We start from the raw sequence: 21,247 nt of genomic DNA, 5'->3' as shown, positions 1-21,247 counted from the left end.
CTCTCCAGCCAGACAAAACGAAGTCTGTTCCATCAACCTTTCATTAGCATACTGACTCAACACACACATTTATAAGAATATAGGCAGCTGAGATGCTGTCCTTATCTTCTGTAACGCCCACACATACAGTATTCTGTGATTTACAGCACAATCCATAAAAAGTGGTAATATAACAACATGACAGAAGCTCACGTTATATTGCATCCTCAATGCCCTGAGAACATTTCTAGAGCTTATAGGGTAAAAGTTCAACTAATTAAAATGCCTGAGATGCCAATCAAACATCTGTTAGTTTTAATGTCAGAAACAAACCCATTAGTTTCTGGCATGAAACATTTTAAAATTAGGTCCCATGGTGGTTCAGCATAAAGTTGGGCTTTTTCTTCCATTAAGATTTACTTTATGCACCCTTCTTCATCTGAAGGGTAAAACATTAGAATTCAAATGAAAGCACCTGCATCTTCTTTTAAATCATTTTGGAAGAAAGCATATGGCAAGGGAGGAGAGGAAAATGTAATGGTCTCTGTCAACACTCAAACAGACATACAAAAATCTACATTTTTGTCTTTGGAAATAAATTGAATGCAAAGAAACTATGAATGACTGAGCAGGATTTAAAATTGGGTTATATACAGTACAGTGCAACATATCTATAGGTTATATCTTTGACAAACTATTAAAAATATTACTACATGAAACATTTTTTGTAAATTGGCTGATACTTTTCTGGTATACAACAGCAAATTAAGTAATTTTAAATTTAGTATAGCGCTAAATTAAAAAAAAAATCAAGGATGAATGAAAATATAATGCTTGCGATGATGAATATCCAACATGCATCTGTCTGTCTGAACTTGAATTCCTGATATAGCCAATTAAAATTATTCATTTTCTCCCAATACCAATAGCTAAGAAAGCTTACATTTTATAAATTTAAATTGATTCATGCAGGCAATGGAATTTTGACAAATTGTGCAACTAAATAAGTGATATATACCAACAAACAGAAGCTATTTTATCTGGTTCATTAAAAAAAAAAAAAAAAAAAAAAAGTCAAAATATCAGAATCAAGCAAGATTCAAACCTTTCACTCTTAACCTTCAAGGGAAAAAGAGCATTCAATTTGAACATTGCTACTGCACTACCAAAATATGGCCTTTCTTTACTTTATAGTGAAGAAATAAAAAGCTCAGTGCTTGGTTGACAGCCTTTGGCTTTTTGCTTATTTTATTTACCTCACCTATATATGCTTTCATTTAAATGCAAAACAATGCATCTTATGGAAAACCTCAACCCCCTTTGAGATTAAACACACCATATCTGTGACAGAACAAGACAAGTATGTGTGGGGGGGAGGAAGATGTAAGACAGCAGGTTTAAAATAGGACACAATTGTCCAATTTAGACAATTCCTTCCACAACTGCAAAGAAGATTGTTGTCATGAGAATGCCACAGCCAATCCTACTCTGGATTGATGATAGCAAGATCATTAACCAATGGGGTCAATGCTTTGGTTAGTCTGGTCCATTTAGCCCCTGCTGGTAGATGCTGGAACTACACTATTGTACATGGCAGCCAAAACCATTTTTATTTTATGGTCATCAGTTATGGTCATACATTTCCCCAAATAGCTCTTTCCCTGTAACAATTGCTCAGTGCCACTTTGAGGCAACTGGCACAAATAACAACCACAAGGGGGCCTTATAGTCTCCAAAACTCAACCCAGAAGGTGCCACATTTCCAACTGAGCTCTTGTTTTCAAAAGCAAGTTGAATGGGCATCTGTTAGTCACCTGTGCTCCTAAAAGCACATTTCCCCATGTGAAACAGGATCTCGGCTTGGATGCTAGGAGAGTTTTGTGCTGTGTTGTTTGCGTTTTCGGTCTCTGGCATGGCGTGAAGCCAGAGGCTAGTGCTGTTGGCCTCGATTCACACAGGCGGTCATTAATGAGAGATAAAGCAGAGACACAGAGGAGGTCTGTAGAGAGCAGGGCAGCTCCCTCTTTCTCTCCTTTGCTCCACAGAGACCTCTTTCTCCTCACTCTCGTCTCTTACTGTGCAAAGCTTCCCACAAACACAAGGATAATATCCTGCCTGCACTTCAGGCAGACACAGGGAAGGGCTGTTGAGAAGGGAGGAGGTCAGAGGGGATACCGGGGAGGGGCGCTAGGTAAACTCCAGCTTGCGGACGTGAGGCCTCTACATTTTCAGTCCCACAGCATCAATTAGCATGTTGTCCTATGCTTCTCTGCAGCTAAGAGTGAGAAAAAGTGAGAACACTCAAGCCCTGTGATCGCTGGACCCATGGGAAGGCAACAATGCGCCACTGGAGAACCACAGAGTACCGAGTGTACAGCTTCGCACAGCTCCTCTCAGGGGTCATTTCCTTAATTTATTACAATGCTGCATTTTCTTCTTGGTTCTCGGTTCTTTATTCTCTCGTTTCAAAGCATACCAAAATTTGTTTATGCAAATCACATGCGAGTAAAACCATCCTCTTATTGGTCTGAATTCATCTGTTTATGCTCCTCTGTCATCCATCAAACTGGAATGACAAGTTCACTCCATGGGCTTATTGTAGCTGTCATTGCACAAGCAAACACTTATACAAAATGTAGCCTGGATTCCTGCTCTGACTGATAAGTTATATGTTTAACTATATTTAAAACTATATATACTTAATTATATATAGCAATTACTCAGATGAAAAGGTGCTCTTTGGTTTTCAGTCACAAAAACTGCTGCGTTATATAAAACATATAGTTATATAGATAGTTCTGTCATGACAACTCTTGGAGTGTTTGGTATAGTAATGGGTATGACAATGTAGATATGTTTGTTCTTGGATCTGCTACGCTGCTGCTGCTTTATTGCTGCTGCTGCTTTATTGCTGCTGCTGCTGCTGCTGCTGCTGTTGATTATTGTTGCTGCAGAGCAAGACGGGACTTGCTACTGGCAATACATACACAACACGCTGCTGTGAGCAAGTAAGACATGCTGCTGCTGTACAGTATAGCGTACATGAATCACCCGTAGCAGATCTATACAGGTGGAGCTGGGGAAGGTGGAGGGTTTCTGAAGCATGCTGCGCTGCTAAGCAAAATGCTAACTCATGTATTTAAAGATTAAGCACGCAGCTCATTGGGCTACTAATACAGCTGGAACCAATCATCTGTGACCTATAGATAATGATGTGGTTATTAGCAGGTTCAGTTAAAGGACCTATTAGCCTGCCCATTAGAGTTTCATGCCAGAACTTTGTATTTGGATCTTAGTTTGTTGGTCCGTTGGGTCGGATTGCTTTCTCACTTCAACCAAACTGCTCCAAAATTTGATTTCAATTCAGGCCGTTAGCATCTCGCTCAAAAATGACCAAAGAGTTTCAATATTTTTCCTATTTAAAACTTGGCACTTCTGTAGTTACATCATGTACTAAGACCGATGGAAAATGAAAAGTTGTGAATATCATTGCGCCTGCTGCACCCATGGTACGGCAGCAAAGTTCCTTGATTATTACGCCAGAATGAAAGTATTTAGAACACGATCGGTTTTAGAACACAATGTAACTACAGAAGAGTCAAGTTTTAAATAGGAAAAATATCTAAACTCTTTGGTCATTTTTGAGCGAGATGCTAACGGTCTAATCAGATTCAATGAACTATGCTAAAAGTGATACCACCAGACCCAGAGATTGGCTGAATGGATTCGAAAACGGTAAAACTCAACTGTTTAACTCTAGGGGAGTTGGAAAATGAGCCTATTTTCAAAAAAAAGTAGAGTGTTTGTTTAAGACAAGACTCTCATGCATCATCAATGATTTGCAATCTAACCAGCCTTTGGTCCTGTCTATCCCAGGCACAGTAAAATAGACATGGAGTGTCCGTCCACCTGCTCTCAGCGTTAATCCATCCACACACAAACACACACAGTCACGTTGGTGCCGTGACCCGGATAAATTGTCCCACATACCTGGGACAAACAGCACCAAAGGTTTGTTAGATTGCAGATCATTAATGATGCATGAGAGTCTTAAATTAAATAAACAGAGATTCAGAGTTTACAAGCAAGCTAATACACACATTCCTCTTTTTATTGTCCCAAATAACACATATTTGACTAACAGAACTAGGAGCTGACAGACAAAAGTAGTAAACTAGTAGTAAACGCCCTAGTGATATTCACTTGTAAATATAGTCCCACACATCCTGCATCCATTCTCAATTTAGCTCTGAATGGACCTCGGCCCTGAATATGACATGCTGCTTGCTAATTGCTGTGCTAATTATGATATCAATCACACACAGTCTTTTGTGCTGGAGGTTCATTCTTAAGTTTATGTAATCCTCTTTCCTTCCTTTCACCTTTCACACAATTTTCCTGACGCCTGCAAAGACAGAAAACCCCAAGGCCTCTCTTTTAATTAATCTCATTAAATCATGTCTCTGTCTATAAAACAAGACAATAACACTGAATTTTTCTCATTAGAGTAAGCAACGTGGGTGGAACTGGAAAGCCACGTCATAAAAACATGAAAGCGTTAGAATTGCTCTCACACCCCAAAGCACCACATGAGCTTTAAGTTGTGGCACCAGTCTGGCAACTTCCAGCACCACAGGCACAGGAGCTGCATTAATGAGAGCAATTAATCCAAGATTTATTTATTTATTTATTGATACCAGGAAAAGGGACAATGGACATTAATAAAGTGACACCTTGAAGGATTAGTTCACTTCAGAATTAAAACTTCCTGTTAATTTACTCACCCCCACTTCACCCAAGATGTTTGTCTTTCTTTCTTCAGTCGAAAAGAAATTAAGGTTTTTGAGGAAAACATTCCAGGATTTTTCTCCATATAGCGGACTTCAACAGACTTCAACGGGTTGAAGGTCCAAATTGCATGAGTTTTTCCTACAGTGGTAGTCCACCCATGTAACGCATAACCTTTCCAACGTGATTATGTAATGCATGGTGCATCGCAGAGCTAGTGCAAGACAAGCAATTGTGTTTAAAAAGTATATATTTATTTTTTATAGAAAATGATCGATTGTTTAGCTAGATAAGACCCTTATTCCTCAGCTGGGTTCGTGTAGAGCCCTTTGAAGCTGCGTTGAAGCAGCAACTTGGACCTTCAACCCGTTGAACTCTGTTGAAGTCCACTATATGGAGAAAAATCTTGGAATGCTTTTCTCAAAAACCTTTATTTCTTTTCGACTGAAGAAAGAAAGACATAAACATCTTGCCTTGGATGACATGGGGGTGAGTAAATTATCAGGAAATTTTCATTCTGAAGTCAACTATTCCTTTCAGATTGTACTTTATTACTGTCCATTGTCCCTTTTCCTGGTGAACTAATCCTTTAAAAAACAAAAAACATCTTTGGGCACTTTACTTCGAAATCATACTGTATGCGATCATAAGTTTATCTAAAGTGAATTTAGCTGGCTGAACAAAATGGCACATCAACTGAAAATCAGTTGAAATCGACACTGTGCCCCCAACATGCCCCTGAGCAACACGCCAATCCTTAGTTTATTTTATTTTGCAGTAAGTAGCTTTTGAACTCAATATATCAGGTATAAATATTTAACATCTCACAGTTACAGAAAGACCTTTTCAGATTAACATGATGTAAAAACACAGCCTATATTCTTGAAAAACAGCATCATGACCTCTATAATGAGTGGGTCACTGGAAATGTCTTACTTCAATAGCCAGTTCTGATTAAAGAGTGCCTTTGCATCATTTATAGGCCTATGAAAATGTTATTTTTTAGCCAGGGTCAACATAGCTGAAATGACTGTGAAATGAGTGTGCACTAAAAAAAGACAACACACAGACCCGTGATCTTCATAGCTCAACCAACCCTATGCATTCATGTATACATAAAGACACCTTTCAGAACTTTCTGGTAGTGTGCACCTGGTTTGAAAATATGACCTCATTCTGGGGCATCTCTTGTGCAGATTATAAGTCATTAACCTTAACGACAGGCAGCGTGCTGTGTTGTCATCAGTACCTGACCTGTGGCAGAGTGCCAAAAGACATGACGTTTGATCAGACTATGGTCCTTCATTTCAGCACGGGAAACTGACTGTTTAATGAAAACAAAAGAGCAGAGTGCAAGCACACGCAGCAGAAGACTGGAAAAGTCCAAAGAGAAATTAACCAAAGGTCAGGGACAGTAAGATACAATTGAGGATCAAACAGTGACAGATAAACTATAATAAATATAACTGCAAAGGAGATAGTAAATAAATGAATAAAGTATTATGTAAATGAGATAAAAAGTAAAGTATATATATATATATACACAGGTGCTGGTCATATAATTAGAATATCATCAAAAAGTTTATTTATTTCACTATTTCCATTCAAAAAGTGAAACTTGTATATTATATTCATTCATTGCACACAGACTGATATATTTCAAATGTTTATTTCTTTTAATTTTGATGATTATAACTGACAATTAAGGAAAATCCCAAAATCAGTATCTCAGAAAATTTGAATATTACTTAAGACCAATACAAAGAAAGGATTTTTAGAAATCTTGGCCAACTGAAAAGTATGAACATGAAAAGTATGAGCATGTACAGCACTCAATACTTAGTTGGGGCTCCTTTTGCCTGAATTACTGCAGCAATGCGGCGTGGCATGGAGTTGATCAGTCTTTGGCACTGCTCAGGTGTTATGAGAGCCCAGGTTGCTCTGATAGTGGCCTTCAGCTCTTCTGCATTGTTGGGTCTGGCATATCGCATCTTCCTCTTCACAATACCCCATAGATTTTCTATGGGGTTAAGGTCAGGCGAGTTTGCTGGCAAATTAAGAACGGGGATACCATGGTCCTTAAACCAGGTACTGGTAGCTTTGGCACTGTGTGCAGTTGCCAAGTCCTGTTGGAAAATGAAATCTGCATCTCCAAAAAGTTGGTCAGCAGCAGGAAGCATGAAATGCTCTAAAACTTCCTTGACCTTGGACCTCAGAAAACACAGTGGACCAACACCAGTAGATGACATGGCACCCCAAACCATCACTGACTGTGGAAACTTTACAATGGACCTCAAGCAACGTGGATTGTGTACCTCTCCTCTCTTCCTCCAGACTCTGGGACCCTGATTTCCAAAGGAAATGCAAAATTTACTTTGATCAGAGAACATAACTTTGGACCACTCAGCAGCAGTCCAGTCCTTTTTGTCTTTAGACGCTTCTGACGCTGTCTGTTGTTCAAGAGTGGCTTGACACAAGGAATGCGACAGCTGAAACCCATGTCTTGCATACGTCTGTGCGTAGTGGTTCTTGAAGCACTGACTCCAACTGCAGTCCACTCTTTGTGAATCTCCCCCACATTTTTGAATGGGTTTTGTTTCCCAATCCTCTCCAGAGTGCGGTTATCCTTATTGCTTGTACACTTTTTTTCTACCACATCTTTTCCTTCCCTTCGCCTCTCTATTAATGTGCTTGGACACAGAGCTCTGTGAACAGCCAGCCTCTTTTGCAATGACCTTTTGTGTCTTGCCCTCCTTGTGCAAGGTGTCAATGGTCGTCTTTTGGACAACTGTCAAGTCAGCAGTCTTCCCCATGATTGTGTAGCCTACAGAACTAGACTGAGAGACCATTTAAAGGCCTTTTCATGTGTTTTGAGTTAATTAGCTGATTAGAGTGTGGCACCAGGTGTCTTAATATTGAACCTTTGCACAATATTCTAATTTTCTGAGATACTGAATTTGGGTTATAATCATCAAAATTAAAAGAAATAAACATTTGAAATATATCAGTCTGTGTATAACGAATGAATATAATATACAAATTTCACTTTTTGAATGGAATTAATGAAATAAATCAACTTTTTGATGATATTCTAATTATATGACCAGCACTTGTATATATAATAAAAGTATATTGCTATAAAATTACCCAGGGGTTGGGGCAAAAATGCGGGCGCGAGATCTGCTTGGTTACAAACATTCTACCCAAATATCTTCCTTTGTGTACAGCAGAACAATTACATTTATACAGGTTTGGAACAACTTGAGGATGAGCAAATGATGACAGAAATTTCATTTTTGGGTGAACTATCCCTTTAAATGGGCTATATAATGCAAGAATTTGCATGTATCAATCGCTTTTTAATAGCCAATGTGTGAACAGCTTGTAACAAACTTTAAAAAAAAGAGATTTCCTCACTTCCTAGATTGTCTATGAAAGCCTGTGGAGAGATTTTTATGAGAAGGACACGTTTTTGTCGGGAAAATCAAAAGGATATCATGACGTTTACGTGCGCTCCCCAGAGACTCTCTTCTGTTCAGTAACACATTAAATGAATGCTTATATAATTTACAGGATAATGCCTAAGCAGCCATACTGTAATATCAATGTGCCAAGCAAAGAAAATGATTAACTAGTCTCACACTCTGCAGTCTGTAGTCTCAAATATAATATAATCAAACTATCATGTAGTTTTAATTACCTCGTCTGTCGACATGATGATGCTGATGAATTGCAGAGCTTGTGCAAACACATCCACATCGCTATGATCAAATGCTTTCTTAACTGGTACTTTCCCACAGGAGTCATTTTTGTTGTGTTTAGTTGTTGAGAGAAAAGTGTGCAGTACATTCATCTAAACGTCGCTCTCAGCATCGTGGACAGCATCTGGACCTTTGTTAACTTTATATCTCTGCAAATTCGTTTTAATTCTAAGTGAAAAATGAAAAAAAAAACTTTGCCGTAACTACATCAGGACCTTGAATCACGTTCAGTCTCTTTTACTTTACGTATGCTAATAACAATGGTTTCTGAATTCTACATGTAGCCCCTTTGAAGTGAAAAAATGTCCCCATATTTTATAACATTCAAATGTGTTTAGTGCCTCTGCAGTGCAAGCATACTAGCGACCTGTAGCAGAAAAATCTGTATTCACTGTCTCAGAGGCAAGTTTTGTTAAAGGGTTAGTTCACCCAAAAATGAAAATAATGTCATTTATTACTCACCCTCATGCCGTTCCACACCCGTAAGATCTTCGTTCATCTTCGGAGCACAAATGAACATATTTTTGTTGAAATCCGATGGCTCGGTGTGGCCTGCATAGCCAGCAATGACATTTCCTCTCTCAAGACCCATTAATATATTAAAAACATATTTAAATCAGTTCATGTGGTGCAATATTAATATTACAAAGCGACGAGAATATTTTTGGTGCACCATAAAAACTAAATAACGACTTATATAGTAATGGCCGATTTCAAAACACTGCTTCATTAAGCTTCAGAGTGTTATGAAAATAATGTGTCTAATCATGATTTGGATCGCGTGTCAAATCACCAAACTGCTGAAATCACTTGACTTTGGTGCTCCGAACCGCTGATTCAACACAAAAGATTCATAACAGTCTGAAGCTTAATGAAGCAGTGTTTTGAAATCAACCATCACTATATAAGTTATTTTGTTTTGTTTTTTGCTGCACAAAAAATATTCTTGTCGCTTTAAAATATTAATATTGAACCACTGTACTCACATGAACTGATTTAGATGTGTTTTTAGTACCTTTATGGATCTTGAGAGAGGAAATGTCATTGCTGGCTATGTAGGCCTCACGGAGCCATCGGATTTAAACAAAAATATGTTAATTTGTGTTCTGAAGATGAACGAAGGTCTTACGGGTGTGAAACGACATGAGGGTTAGTAATAAATGACAGAATTTTCATTTTTGGGTGAACTAACCCTTTAAATGTGAGGCTAATATAAAGAGTTTTTGAAAACTCTTCTCTGAATGTGAAAAAAAAAAAAAAATCCAAATTATTAAAACAGACATTTCAGTCTACTATGGCAGACAGATGGCTAAATAATGTGATTACTAGCCAAAAATATATTCTAATAGAGCATTTATTCTTGATGTGTTATGATATCATCTGCATTATTTACAAGAACTATAATTTGATTTTAAGGTAACAGCAATAACTTTTCCAATTTCAGTTACTGGATTCATTTGTAGTATTTCACATAATGGATGATGCTCTTTGTTTTGTTATATGCCTGAAAAAAAAAAAAAAAAAAAAAGCCCAGAAAATAAATTCCAAAGGGCAAACATTGATCTATCCCTTTAACTGTTTTCTCAATCAATTGGTAGTATGGTAGCAGATTAAAAATTAAAAACATAGGGAATCATGCCAGGCTCTTGTTTGTTCTTTTTTTTTAATGTTGTTTTAGGAGGTTTGAATGTCATCACACTAAATAAAGAGAAGAAGCTAAACAGAAAAAAACTAAACAAAAAACAAACAATCGATTGCTCAAGGTCAATAATGTTTACATTCAAGGTCAGAATGAAAAAAGTGCAGTTATTTCAATCACTAGAATTTGTTTCCTTAAGCATTTTTTTTTTATTAAAAAAAAAAAAAGAAGGCTGTAGGCTACACAAGTTACCACTGAACTAGGACTTAAGAACTTGCATTAGAAAATGTGATTATAACCATGTTCATATAAAATTTTTTAGTTTTTAACTCAATAAATGCATGATACATAGCACGAACATACAAGCAAACAAAGTAAATATTTTAGCTCTGCAGCATCACGGTCGCATCCGGTGCGATTTCTTGAGGTGATGCCATAGCAACCACTGGTCAGCACCTTGGACAGAGGCTGCTGTTGATCTTACCAAAAGATTATTAAAATAAGGTTTATGGGTCTTATATTATTCTTTATATTGTTTAGCGAAATATTCGGATTCGTACGGATTAAAACTGTAAATGTAGATTATAAACGTTAAAAGAAAACTTCGTTGCACTGATCCTGAAGGTGGCACATCATGGCCATCGTGAGTTCAACATTACCTGTAAACTACAAACGGACTTGCTTTAAACACAAGCAGCAACCGCGAACAAAGCGAGCATGTGGCCCTTTAAGTCTAAATATAGTTCCTCTTGAAACTGATATCCACTGCTCTACTGTCGTATTAGGAAACCGTCAACACAAAATGTTATTTAGAGGGGGGAAAACGTCAAAAAGTTATTAAAACAACTCATTTAGTTTACCTTATTCAGGTGGGGGTTGCGTGTAACATCATACCCCCTCTTCTTGGTGTAAACAAAGGTCTTGGTTTGGTCTGCTGACTTCTGCATCTCCCAATCGACAGATTCTTGTTTGACTAAAGCGTGTGCCATGTTGCTTCCCCTTTAAATAGCGCTGAACTCAACAAGTGCACGCGCTGCATCACAGACAGGAAGACAGCGAGAGTGTCAACAGCGGTTGCGTGTTTGCCGTTATCGCCAATATTAGCTGTAAAAGTCGATAATAGCCTTGGAAATCTTATCTGAGTCAGAACATTGTAGGATTTACGTAATATTCTCACGCGTTGTTTAACTTTTACATTGTTGGAACAGAAAAAAAACGAGAAAAAACTTACACAGTAAAACCACAGTAGAATATAGTTCATGACTTTTTTTTACTTTACAGAATATCATATAAAAGGCAGGTTTAATGTGACAATGCCCCAGTGCTCCACAAATTGTCGACCTATATTAAATGAACGGTTGCCTTGCCAATAACAAATGTTTAATCTACTGCCAAGTTTTAAATGTATGTGACCTAAAACCCAACCTGAGAAAAACTGCTATCCATCTATCCATGGTCTATATCTAACAATTTATTTCTGATATATAAATTTAATCCTAATCAACAATTTGTATATTGATTTACGAAAAAAATACAAACAAACTGGTGTGTGGTGTGGTGTCAGGTGATGAGCAAGGTTGCAAATTCACAACCCAGATGTCATTGTGCAAGTTGCTCTGAGTGAGGTAATTTGGCTTTGAATAATGCAAAATTGCTGAGTAAGACACTGCAATAGAACGACTAGGTAAAAGGGAGTCTTGTCCTTAGATTGCCTGATGCATATTGCACCAGAAAAAAATACTTTATTGCAGCTGTGCCTGAATTCTCCTCTCATCAGATTTTTGAATACAAAGCTTTTTGTTCCCATATGGACTATAGAACTATAAATTAAGATAGTGTATGTGAGTGACTTTGTGTTACTCTGAGCATTACCTCACTCACCTTACATTGCACAAGGCTATTGAATTAGCTGAACTGTCTCGTAATGATAAGAAAGATCATGTTTCACAAATGAGCATGTCTGAGAGCAGTGCTCTGGCTGAACCCTGGCCTGTGTGTGTATGTGTGTTCACAAGTGTACAAGATATCTGGTTCGTACAGTATGCTGGCATGTGCATTCTTACAGACTTAGCAGTTAGGGTCCTCTTACAAAGACGCTTAGTCACTGTGACTGCTTTGGAAAGCCCAGGGCATTTGGCCCTGATCCAACACTACATGCCGGGGGCAAAAATGTTGAAATTACTTGTGCATACCATTACTGTTCCCATATGAACAAATATATAGATAGTAAACCTGTCTGTGATGTTAATTTGCAGTGGAATTTAAGCTCTTTTCTAGATACTAGAGAAAGAAAAATAATGGCGTGGCATTAAGGAACTGGCTCATTATGGAAGCTAATGCATATTCTGTGACCTTCAGGCACTTCCCTGTATGAAGTGTGACTCAAGGGCAGCTTGCTCAAGTGCATTCCTTTTAGCCCCAGGCCCATGTCACATTATCTTGACTTTGCACAGGCTAAATGTGGGAGATAGTGAAGTTAAAGGGATAGTTCACCCAAAAATGAAATTTACCCCATGATTTACTCACCTTCAAGTCATCCAAGTATATGACTTTCTTCTTTCAGACGAACACAATCAGAGATATATTTAAAAATATATAATGTCAGTGAATGGGGGGGCCGATTTTGAAGCCAAAAAAAAGTGTATCCATCCATAGATGGATCATAAATTAATCCACACGGCTCTAGGGGGGGTTAATAAAGTGAAGTGATGTTTTTTTGTAAGACAAATATGCATATTTAAAACTTTATAAATCTATAATAACTAGCGTTCGGCTTTTATCAGTTTTTATCAGTTACGCAGTTTCATTCATTCAGACTTTTTCATGTCCTTCCTTATTTTAACCCTGAAAAACAAAGCTAACTTTAACCCATTTAATTTTATACCTGGGTCAAAAATGTCATATGTTAAAAATAATATATTACCAAATATTACTATATAATATTTATTTATTAATATTTATTTTATGATATAATGCAAATATTAAAACAAGCAGATGTAGAAAATATTATAGAATAATGTCTAGAACTGTCTGTTTAAATAAGATAAATGTGATATCAAGAGGCTCTTCTCTGTATGAGGTGATTAAACATGTCAGAAATAGACTGGAAATGATTTACAAGAACAGGGAGCAAACCAGACATGACAGTGCCAGGTTTGAGATGATGTCACTAAATATAATCCTAGCTTGCAAAATAAATCAAATATTTATTCTACTAAATATATTGTAAAATGGTGGTTTTTCCGAGAATCATAGGCCTTATAAATTAGATCACATAAAGACAAACACTAGCTGTCCAAACATTTTGTTGCACAGAGTTATAAATGGAGCGATAAATTGGGCAAGACTGTGATACAGAGGCTCAGATAAGAGGACAATGAGGCTCAGATAGGAGAACATTCAGTTCATTTTTTTATGTCACACTACACCACCAGGGCAATATGATGAAGCTGTTGGCTGTAGTAAATGAATAATATCTTAAATAACATCTGCAGTTTTACAAATAAAAATGTAACATGTAATTCAGTACAGAAAGGAAATGTATATTTCGCCATTTAGAGGACACTTTTAACCAAGGTTACTTACAAATGCAATTTATCATAAGCCCAAAATATTTGCAGTCCTATAAAAACGAAAATTCTGGATAAAATATATTACAAATATATGCAAAATACTTTGGAAACAGCACAACTTGAGAAAAAAGTTTTTTCAAATTGAAAATACAATTTATTTAAACTTTCAAATGTCAACATATATATCTAAATGTACTTCAATTGGCAATAAAATACATATATATATATATATATATATATATATATATATATATATATATATATATATATATATATATATATATATATATATATATATATATATATATTAATTAAAAATATTTTTTTGCAGAAAGTGTTACACAATTCCAAAATCTATAAACTTGAGTACACAAGTTAGGAAATAAAATTAAAACAATATTGAATATGTTGAATGCTATTGAAACAAGTGTGCAAAATATATACAATATTAAAACAGAGGCTTTTTTTTGGACGGCTTTTGCTGAATTGTTACATTTCAAACCATGAATTTCACTTTCCCGAATGTTTTCATTCACTGTTCCTTGTTGGTGGAATGATCTTCCCAACACTAATCGTAATGCCAAATTCCTTACAATATTCAAGAAACAGCTGAAAACTCATCTCTGCTGAGAAAAAAAACTTCACTATTCCTTGATCTCTCCCTGTTCTAGCTTGTACTATTTTCTAAACAGTGTCTGAAACTTTGTATTACCTGTACTTTTCAGATTACCTTACTATAATACTGGACAGCTTTATTTACCAAGACAGCAGCCTTACACCACAAGCAGTTTATCAGAAAAAAGAAAAAAAGCCTCAGTTTCTTCTTTTCTTTATGTTTCTTCTTCTACTTCTTCACGCATAAGGAATGCGTTGTCAAACTAGTATTGCTATTATTTGCACTTTCAGAACAATATAGATAGTATTTAACATCAGGGGTAAACATGCAATTACCTGAGCATACTCTGTGTTATCTGGTTCATAATAACAGGACTTGCTTCCGGCTGTGTATAATTATATTTGCAAAGGTGTTCAATTCAATGATAAGGTTTAGTGATTCCATACAGGAATTCCCAGAGCCTCCTATGACATGCTCTATTTCCAGATTTAGGCTATTTGAGTCCTCTGAGTCCTTAAATGCAACACTGAATCAAAGCCACAACACTGGCCAGAGATCAGCATGATGAGGGAAATATCTACATAGCTCCATAAAAAGACATTGAAGGATGTTCTTGATTACAGAGGATTGCTGAACTTCCTCCCTAACCCCTGAAAACCAACACCTGGTGTTGCTGCAGCTGTGATGTATGACATTAACACACGCACTCGCATACTTACATAGTGTGGACCAAAACACCTAGATTTCCAGGAATGAGGAAATTATACTCCCTCTGCTGTGATATATACCTGCCAATGCAAACTGTATCAGTGGAGAGTTTCTCAATGAGAACCCACAGTGGGAGTAAGAGGATCCCTCTGCGCTAATAACGGAAATTGCATGAATAATTTGGAATAGGCTAGAACTGCAAAAGAAACATGGCGTATGTGCTAGAAAGTAATACTGTATTTAGAAACAAAGTGAAAAGATTTAGCAGTTGGTGGTTCAGGGAGCTCGAGAGAGTAATTGAATCAGAAGAGGTGGGAATTGGAAAGAACAAGGCTTTAAAATGCCATAAAACGGTCTTGCTAAAGTTGTCATTTTTTGCCTCACTGTTCACTTAGGAATAAAACAATGCACAGTTGTTTAGTTCTGCTTTAGACACATACATAAACATACTGTCTCAATGAAACATATTGTATGGTGTGGTGTTTCTTATAGAAGACCCCACTGAGCTCCATCAAAAGAGGGAAACGCTCAAACACATTAGAAAGATTTTTACTTTTACTCTAAGCCCAATCCTTATCCTATTCCATTAAAAACCTCAGCAGGGGTGAGCCGAGGGAAACGCACCTCAAATCCGAGTTTCTAAAGAACTGAAGGAACACATGCAGACTCATGAGCTCACCTGATGTCTGCGACATTTAATGCACCATTAATTATATATTCTGTTATTTGCATATTCGTAACTGATAAAAGGGCAGAGCAGGTGGGTTAAGATGGAACTATAAATGTGTGCAAAAGCAGTGAAAGAACTCTGAATATGAATTGAAAAGCCCAAGTTTAATGATGCCGCGTGTCCAAAAACTGTCCAGAAGTTACAGAATAAGCTGCAGGAAAAAAAAAGGGAAAAGATGTAAAGTGACCAATCACAGCTTGATTTCTTTTCACATGCCATTTGGGGGTGGGTTTATCTGAAATAGATGATAACACAGTAACAGACCACCTTTAACACATAAAAAAATTAAAGAATTGTCACCATTGACATTGTTATTTAAAGGAAAACTGTGTCCTTTTTTGATTTGGGAATTTCACAAGTTCAATCAGAAATCAGAAAATTATGCATATTTGGCATGCTGTCCAAGGGGAAGGCTCTGAGCACGGAATTTGGCCTGAACCCAGAGTACACCACCCGTGTCCCTGGCTGGGATAGGAATCAGCCAATAGTGAGGAGGCGGGGTGGCAGAGAGATGCAAAAAACTGTCGAGGAACATAGGTGTGTCGGCTGTGAATAAATATAGGCCTCCTCTCGTGCTGATTGGATAGATCGTTTGAACGTGTTCCTCGCAAACATTGTGAATATAACATCATCAGGATAACAGTTTTCATTGAAATTCCACATCCTCAAAAACCTGGTCAAAATGCATTTATTTTCACATTAAAATGCAAGTACACTCTTAAAAATAATGGTTATAAAGGGGTTTTTGCAGTGATCAGAAGAACCATTATTTGTTCCCTAAAGAACCTTTCACTGAACAGTTCTTAAAAGAACCATTTATTTCTTAGTGTGAAGAACATTTTAATAATCTGAAGAACCCTTTTCCACTATAAAGTATGGAAGAGGATTAGGGCCAAGCAAAATAAAACCATCTCGAGATTAAAGTTGTTAAATTTAGAGAAAAAACTTGTTAAATTTAGAGAAAAAAGTCTAAATAAAATCTTGAGAATAAACTCATTAAATTACGAGAAAAAACATGTTAAATTTCAAGAAAAAAGTCGAGATAAAACGTTGAGAATAAACTCGTTAAATTACGAGAAAAAAACTCATTAAATTTCGAGAAAAAAGTTGAGAAAATGATGAGAAAAAAGTCATTAAATTACAAGAAAAAAGTCGTTAAATTATGTAATTTATAATTAATTATATATAATTTTTTCGTAATTTAACGAATTTGTTCTCGTAATTTAACGACTTTTTTCTCAAACCTTTTTCTCGAAATTCTCGAAATTTAACGAGTTTTTTCTCGTAATTTAACAACTTTAATCTCGAGATGGTTTTATTTTTTATTATTGCTTGGCCTTCCGTAATAAAGAACCTTTTGTGCATTGAAAAGTTTCCATGGATTTTAAAGTTTCTTCATGGAACCCTAGATTCCAATAAAAGAAGTGTATTTTTAGAGTGTACTTTTAAAATAAGGAATTTGTTTACAATTTATTTTAAAAACATTTTAATTATGACTGATAATTATGAAACTTTTTGGGTAAATTAATTTAATCTATACATGTTTAAATTAAATTAATTATATATAATTAAATGCTTTTTTAAATAAAATAATAAATAACTCTATTACAAAATTTAAAGAAAAATAAGCAAAATTAACAACAACAAAAAAAGTACTACCTAATTATTTCACAGTCAAAAAACAAAGCAGCATATACAGTTCTGCTTGTGAACATCTGGATTACTAAGTACAAAACTCAGAATTTCTTTCATATATTTTGGAGCCATTGACCTGGAAAACCTTGGCGAACTCATCGACTTGTTCTTCATAGTGCTCATAATATCAACATGGTAAATTTTCCTTCATTAACTATGATGCAGCTATGATTAATCTTCTGACGTGATCATACAAAGTGTTTGCACGTGTTTGGCAGGGACTAATGAAGCTTGCTAGCACACGAATGGGCAATGCAAAAAATAATACAAAACAAAGAATGAGACAGACTGAGAGATAAGGAAAAGGACAACCAGCTATACAGCGTAAAGTGACTGACTTGAAAAAATTCAAGGCAGATCAAAGGTCACACAGGGGGAATAAGAGCTGCTTTTGAACTTGGTTTTTTGAAGTAATCTTGCAAAAATAAGAAAGGCCAATGTGATTTAGCAATGTACCACTATATGTAAATAATTGACTTTCTGCCAAGAAGCTTACTGGCAGTTACTGCGGATGTCATAATGCAATTCAAGCACTTTCACTTCAAATTTCTGTCTTAGTATATTGACTTCTGTATCAGCATAGCATGTTAGCAAAGTTTGAATAGCTTTTTCGATCTCAAGCAAAGAATTTGTGTTAAAATTCCCAAATCCCCAAAGTTTCCCAAGTCTGACTATGAGTGCTTTGTATGAAAATCATCTTGTATTACACTTAAGATTTAGCAGAACAACTAAGTAACCCGTGAGTTTATCCAACTGCACCCTGGCTGTTAACAAACTCCTGACAAGGCAGTAGACTAACCATCAAAACTCACAACCAAAAATGGAAGTCAACACCTATTTATCCTTTCAGTGTAAAATGTTGAACTTGTTTCAAGCCACTGACTTGACAACTCCTATACGTCAACTTGTAGACCAAGTCCGGGCCAATATCAGAGCAGAATGACTCACTGTGCCAAATCAGTGTGTTTGCTTAGGAACCACTTCTGTTTAGTTTGTATTAGCTGTTTGCATGCTTGAAGTGCTCTGCTCCTCTCTTGTGTATGTTGGCAACTTCGCCTTGAGCACAGGAGGTCATGTCTCTTAGAGAAATCTGTCCAAGTGTCTCACCGTAGAAGCAGTCTTGGTGGGCTACAGTACTTGTATCTAGACGTGGACATCCTTAAAACTTCCTGTGTGCATAAAATTCTTTAAAAAAATGGGGAAAATGTGGTTTGAACCACAGTTCTGGTTGTGTAAAAACTTGGGCACGGACTAAAAAAAATGATTTTAACCAGATCCCTTAGATCTTTGTAAAGTTCAAAGTGCCTAAAATAATCCATTGAATATTATTAAAACAAATATACATCATTAAAAAATGTCTGCACAAGAATATCTTTGATGCATACATTACCATTCAATAGTTTTGAACAGTAATGTATTCATATGTTTGCTTTGCTGCTTGTATATGTTTGCTGTATAATGACAGCCTGACCTTTGACCCATTTTGATGTGTCTAAATATTTGCTGTCAACAAATTCAGTATGGCTAACCCAATGTTATCTTCCAGCTATAGTTTACAGTGGAGAGGGGGGGTAGTTAGGAAAGAGGCACCCTATAAATGGCTCTCTGTCTGGGAGGAAGCTCTAATAAGCGATGGAAAGGTTCACACCTGCTGAGATGGTTTATGACCATGACCCGCATAAATAAACACCCTGACACTTTAATCTACATCGCCTTCATTGACTCTTTAAGGATGTGCCTGAACAGCCATTCAACACAACACTCACGTTCCCTTAAACTCCTGCAAATGGTCTTCTTTAGCATATAAATGGAATTATGGATTAGCAGCGAATGAAATCTGACAGCAAGCTGTTGGGTAAACTGGATTCCTGTCCACCATCTAGACCAGCACTATACCTCTTAAGAAAGTCTGCATTGGCCGTAAATACTCCAAACAAACGCAATAGTTGCAATATTCACTGACACAATCTTCTAACAGCATATGCCTGCACAAAATCTAGCCGTTCACCCTGGATCATGAAAAGATGACTTCCTTTGACAAAGAACCCTCTATGCAACCAGTGTACCGCACAACCGACCCTGAGCAGAAATATCACCTAAGGCCATTCCTTTCAGAGCAATGCCGCCAAACACTCATGTAACAATTTATGAGACCTGTTAGATATGGAATGATAATTTTAACCTCGCAGCTAGTACAGATGCTACAGACAGAAGTGGCTCTCTTTTAGGAAACAAGAGTTTGTTTCTGCTCTGTGTCATGCACAGATCCCACTCGTCCACTTCGTCTCCATTTTCCTGTCTTGTGTTCTGACTCTTATCATTAAAAATACAATCAATAATAAATAAATAACCCCAATGTGCAAAAATAAAACATAACACACCTTGTATTGACAAAGAGAGAGCTCATGATGATCATTGTAGGGGCACATTCTCTAAGTTGGAGGGTGGAGGCCACAGTCTAAAGCAGTGAGATCACCTTTCTCTGTTCAAACTTGACAGAGAACCTCACAGCGCAGTGAAGGGTCCTGATGTGAGCGTACATTGTGGAACGTGAAAGATTGAGTCTTTCCCTGAGTCTCTGGTTTGGAAAGAGAAAACAGAAACAGGAAAAAAAGAGGAATATACCTGAACGTATATAAAGTCTAATATATAAAGGCAGTTCTGCATCTTTCTAATCCCAGCAGTCACTTTAATTCCAAGAAAGGAATCTGTGCTGTTTTGTGTAAAGTGTCTACACACAACAATATTGTTTGGTGGCCTCTTTAAAATAAAATGAGACCTAATCATTTAACTTCTCAGAGCTCCCATGACTCATTAAGTGGAAAAATGAACAATTTTGATAGTGTTGATCGCAAATTAAAGTGTATAAAACTCAAAATCTTTACAAATAAGGATGATAAACAGAAAGATAAATCTTTAAATATCACGTTTAAAACATGTGGGTTATCTACATCTACATCAAGTTTTCAAAAGCAAGTTGAAATGTTTCAAAATGTAAATGTTTCATAAATGTACTGCATTCATTCATCTGAAAAAGTTTGATGTAAAGACTCTAACATGGCAGGTGGAGTAACCATCAAGTACTTAAAGGGTTAGTTCACTCAAAAATGAAAATAATGTAATTTATTATTCATCCTCATGCCGTTCCACACCCGTAAGACCTTCGTTCATCTTCAGAACACAAATTAAGATATTTTTGTTGAAATCCGATGACTCAGTGAGGCCTGCATAGCCAGCAATGACATTTCCTCTTTCAAGATCCATTAATGTACTAAAAACATATTTAAATCAGTTCATGTGAGAATATTTTTGGTACGCCAAAAAACGACTTACATAGTAATGACCAATTTCAAAACACTGCTTTAGGAAGCTTCAGAGCATTTTAAATCTTTTGTGTCGAATCATGATTCGGATCGCGTGTCAAACCGCTGAAATCATGTGACTTTCGTGCTCCGAACCGCTGATTCAACACGTTGATTAATAACGCTGAAATCGGCTATCACTAAATAAGTCATTATTTGGGTTTTTTGGCGCACCAAAAATATTCTCCTCGCTTTATAATATTAATATTGAACCACTGTACTCACATGAACTCATTCAAATATGTTTTTAATGGATCTTGAGAGAGAAAATGTCATTGCTGGCTATGAAGGCCTCACTGAGTCATCGGATTTCAACAAAAATATCTTAATATGTGTTCTGAAGATGAACGAAGGTCTTACGGGTGTGGAACGGCATAAGGGTGAGTAATAAATTACA

The 21,247-nt window shown here is 36.5% G+C and overlaps 1 protein-coding gene across 1 annotated transcript in view; it reads right to left on the bottom strand.

Moving 5' to 3' along the window:
- The window catches only part of me1 (malic enzyme 1, NADP(+)-dependent, cytosolic), a 111,317-nt gene extending 100,131 nt beyond the window's left edge, over window positions 1–11,186 (bottom strand). Inside the window, exon 1 of the mRNA XM_067406044.1 lies at window positions 11,028–11,186. Within this exon, the coding sequence (XP_067262145.1) occupies window positions 11,028–11,156 (129 nt within the window). The 5' untranslated portion in view covers window positions 11,157–11,186. The remainder of the gene's footprint in view (window positions 1–11,027) is intronic.
- Between the last annotated feature and the right edge of the window lie 10,061 nt (window positions 11,187–21,247).

This window comes from Chanodichthys erythropterus, chromosome 2, assembly GCF_024489055.1.
Source record: "Chanodichthys erythropterus isolate Z2021 chromosome 2, ASM2448905v1, whole genome shotgun sequence".
Lineage (NCBI taxonomy): Eukaryota > Metazoa > Chordata > Actinopteri > Cypriniformes > Xenocyprididae > Chanodichthys > Chanodichthys erythropterus.
Note: the sequence above shows the minus strand (reverse complement) of the source record. Positions and strands in the feature narration are given on the sequence as shown.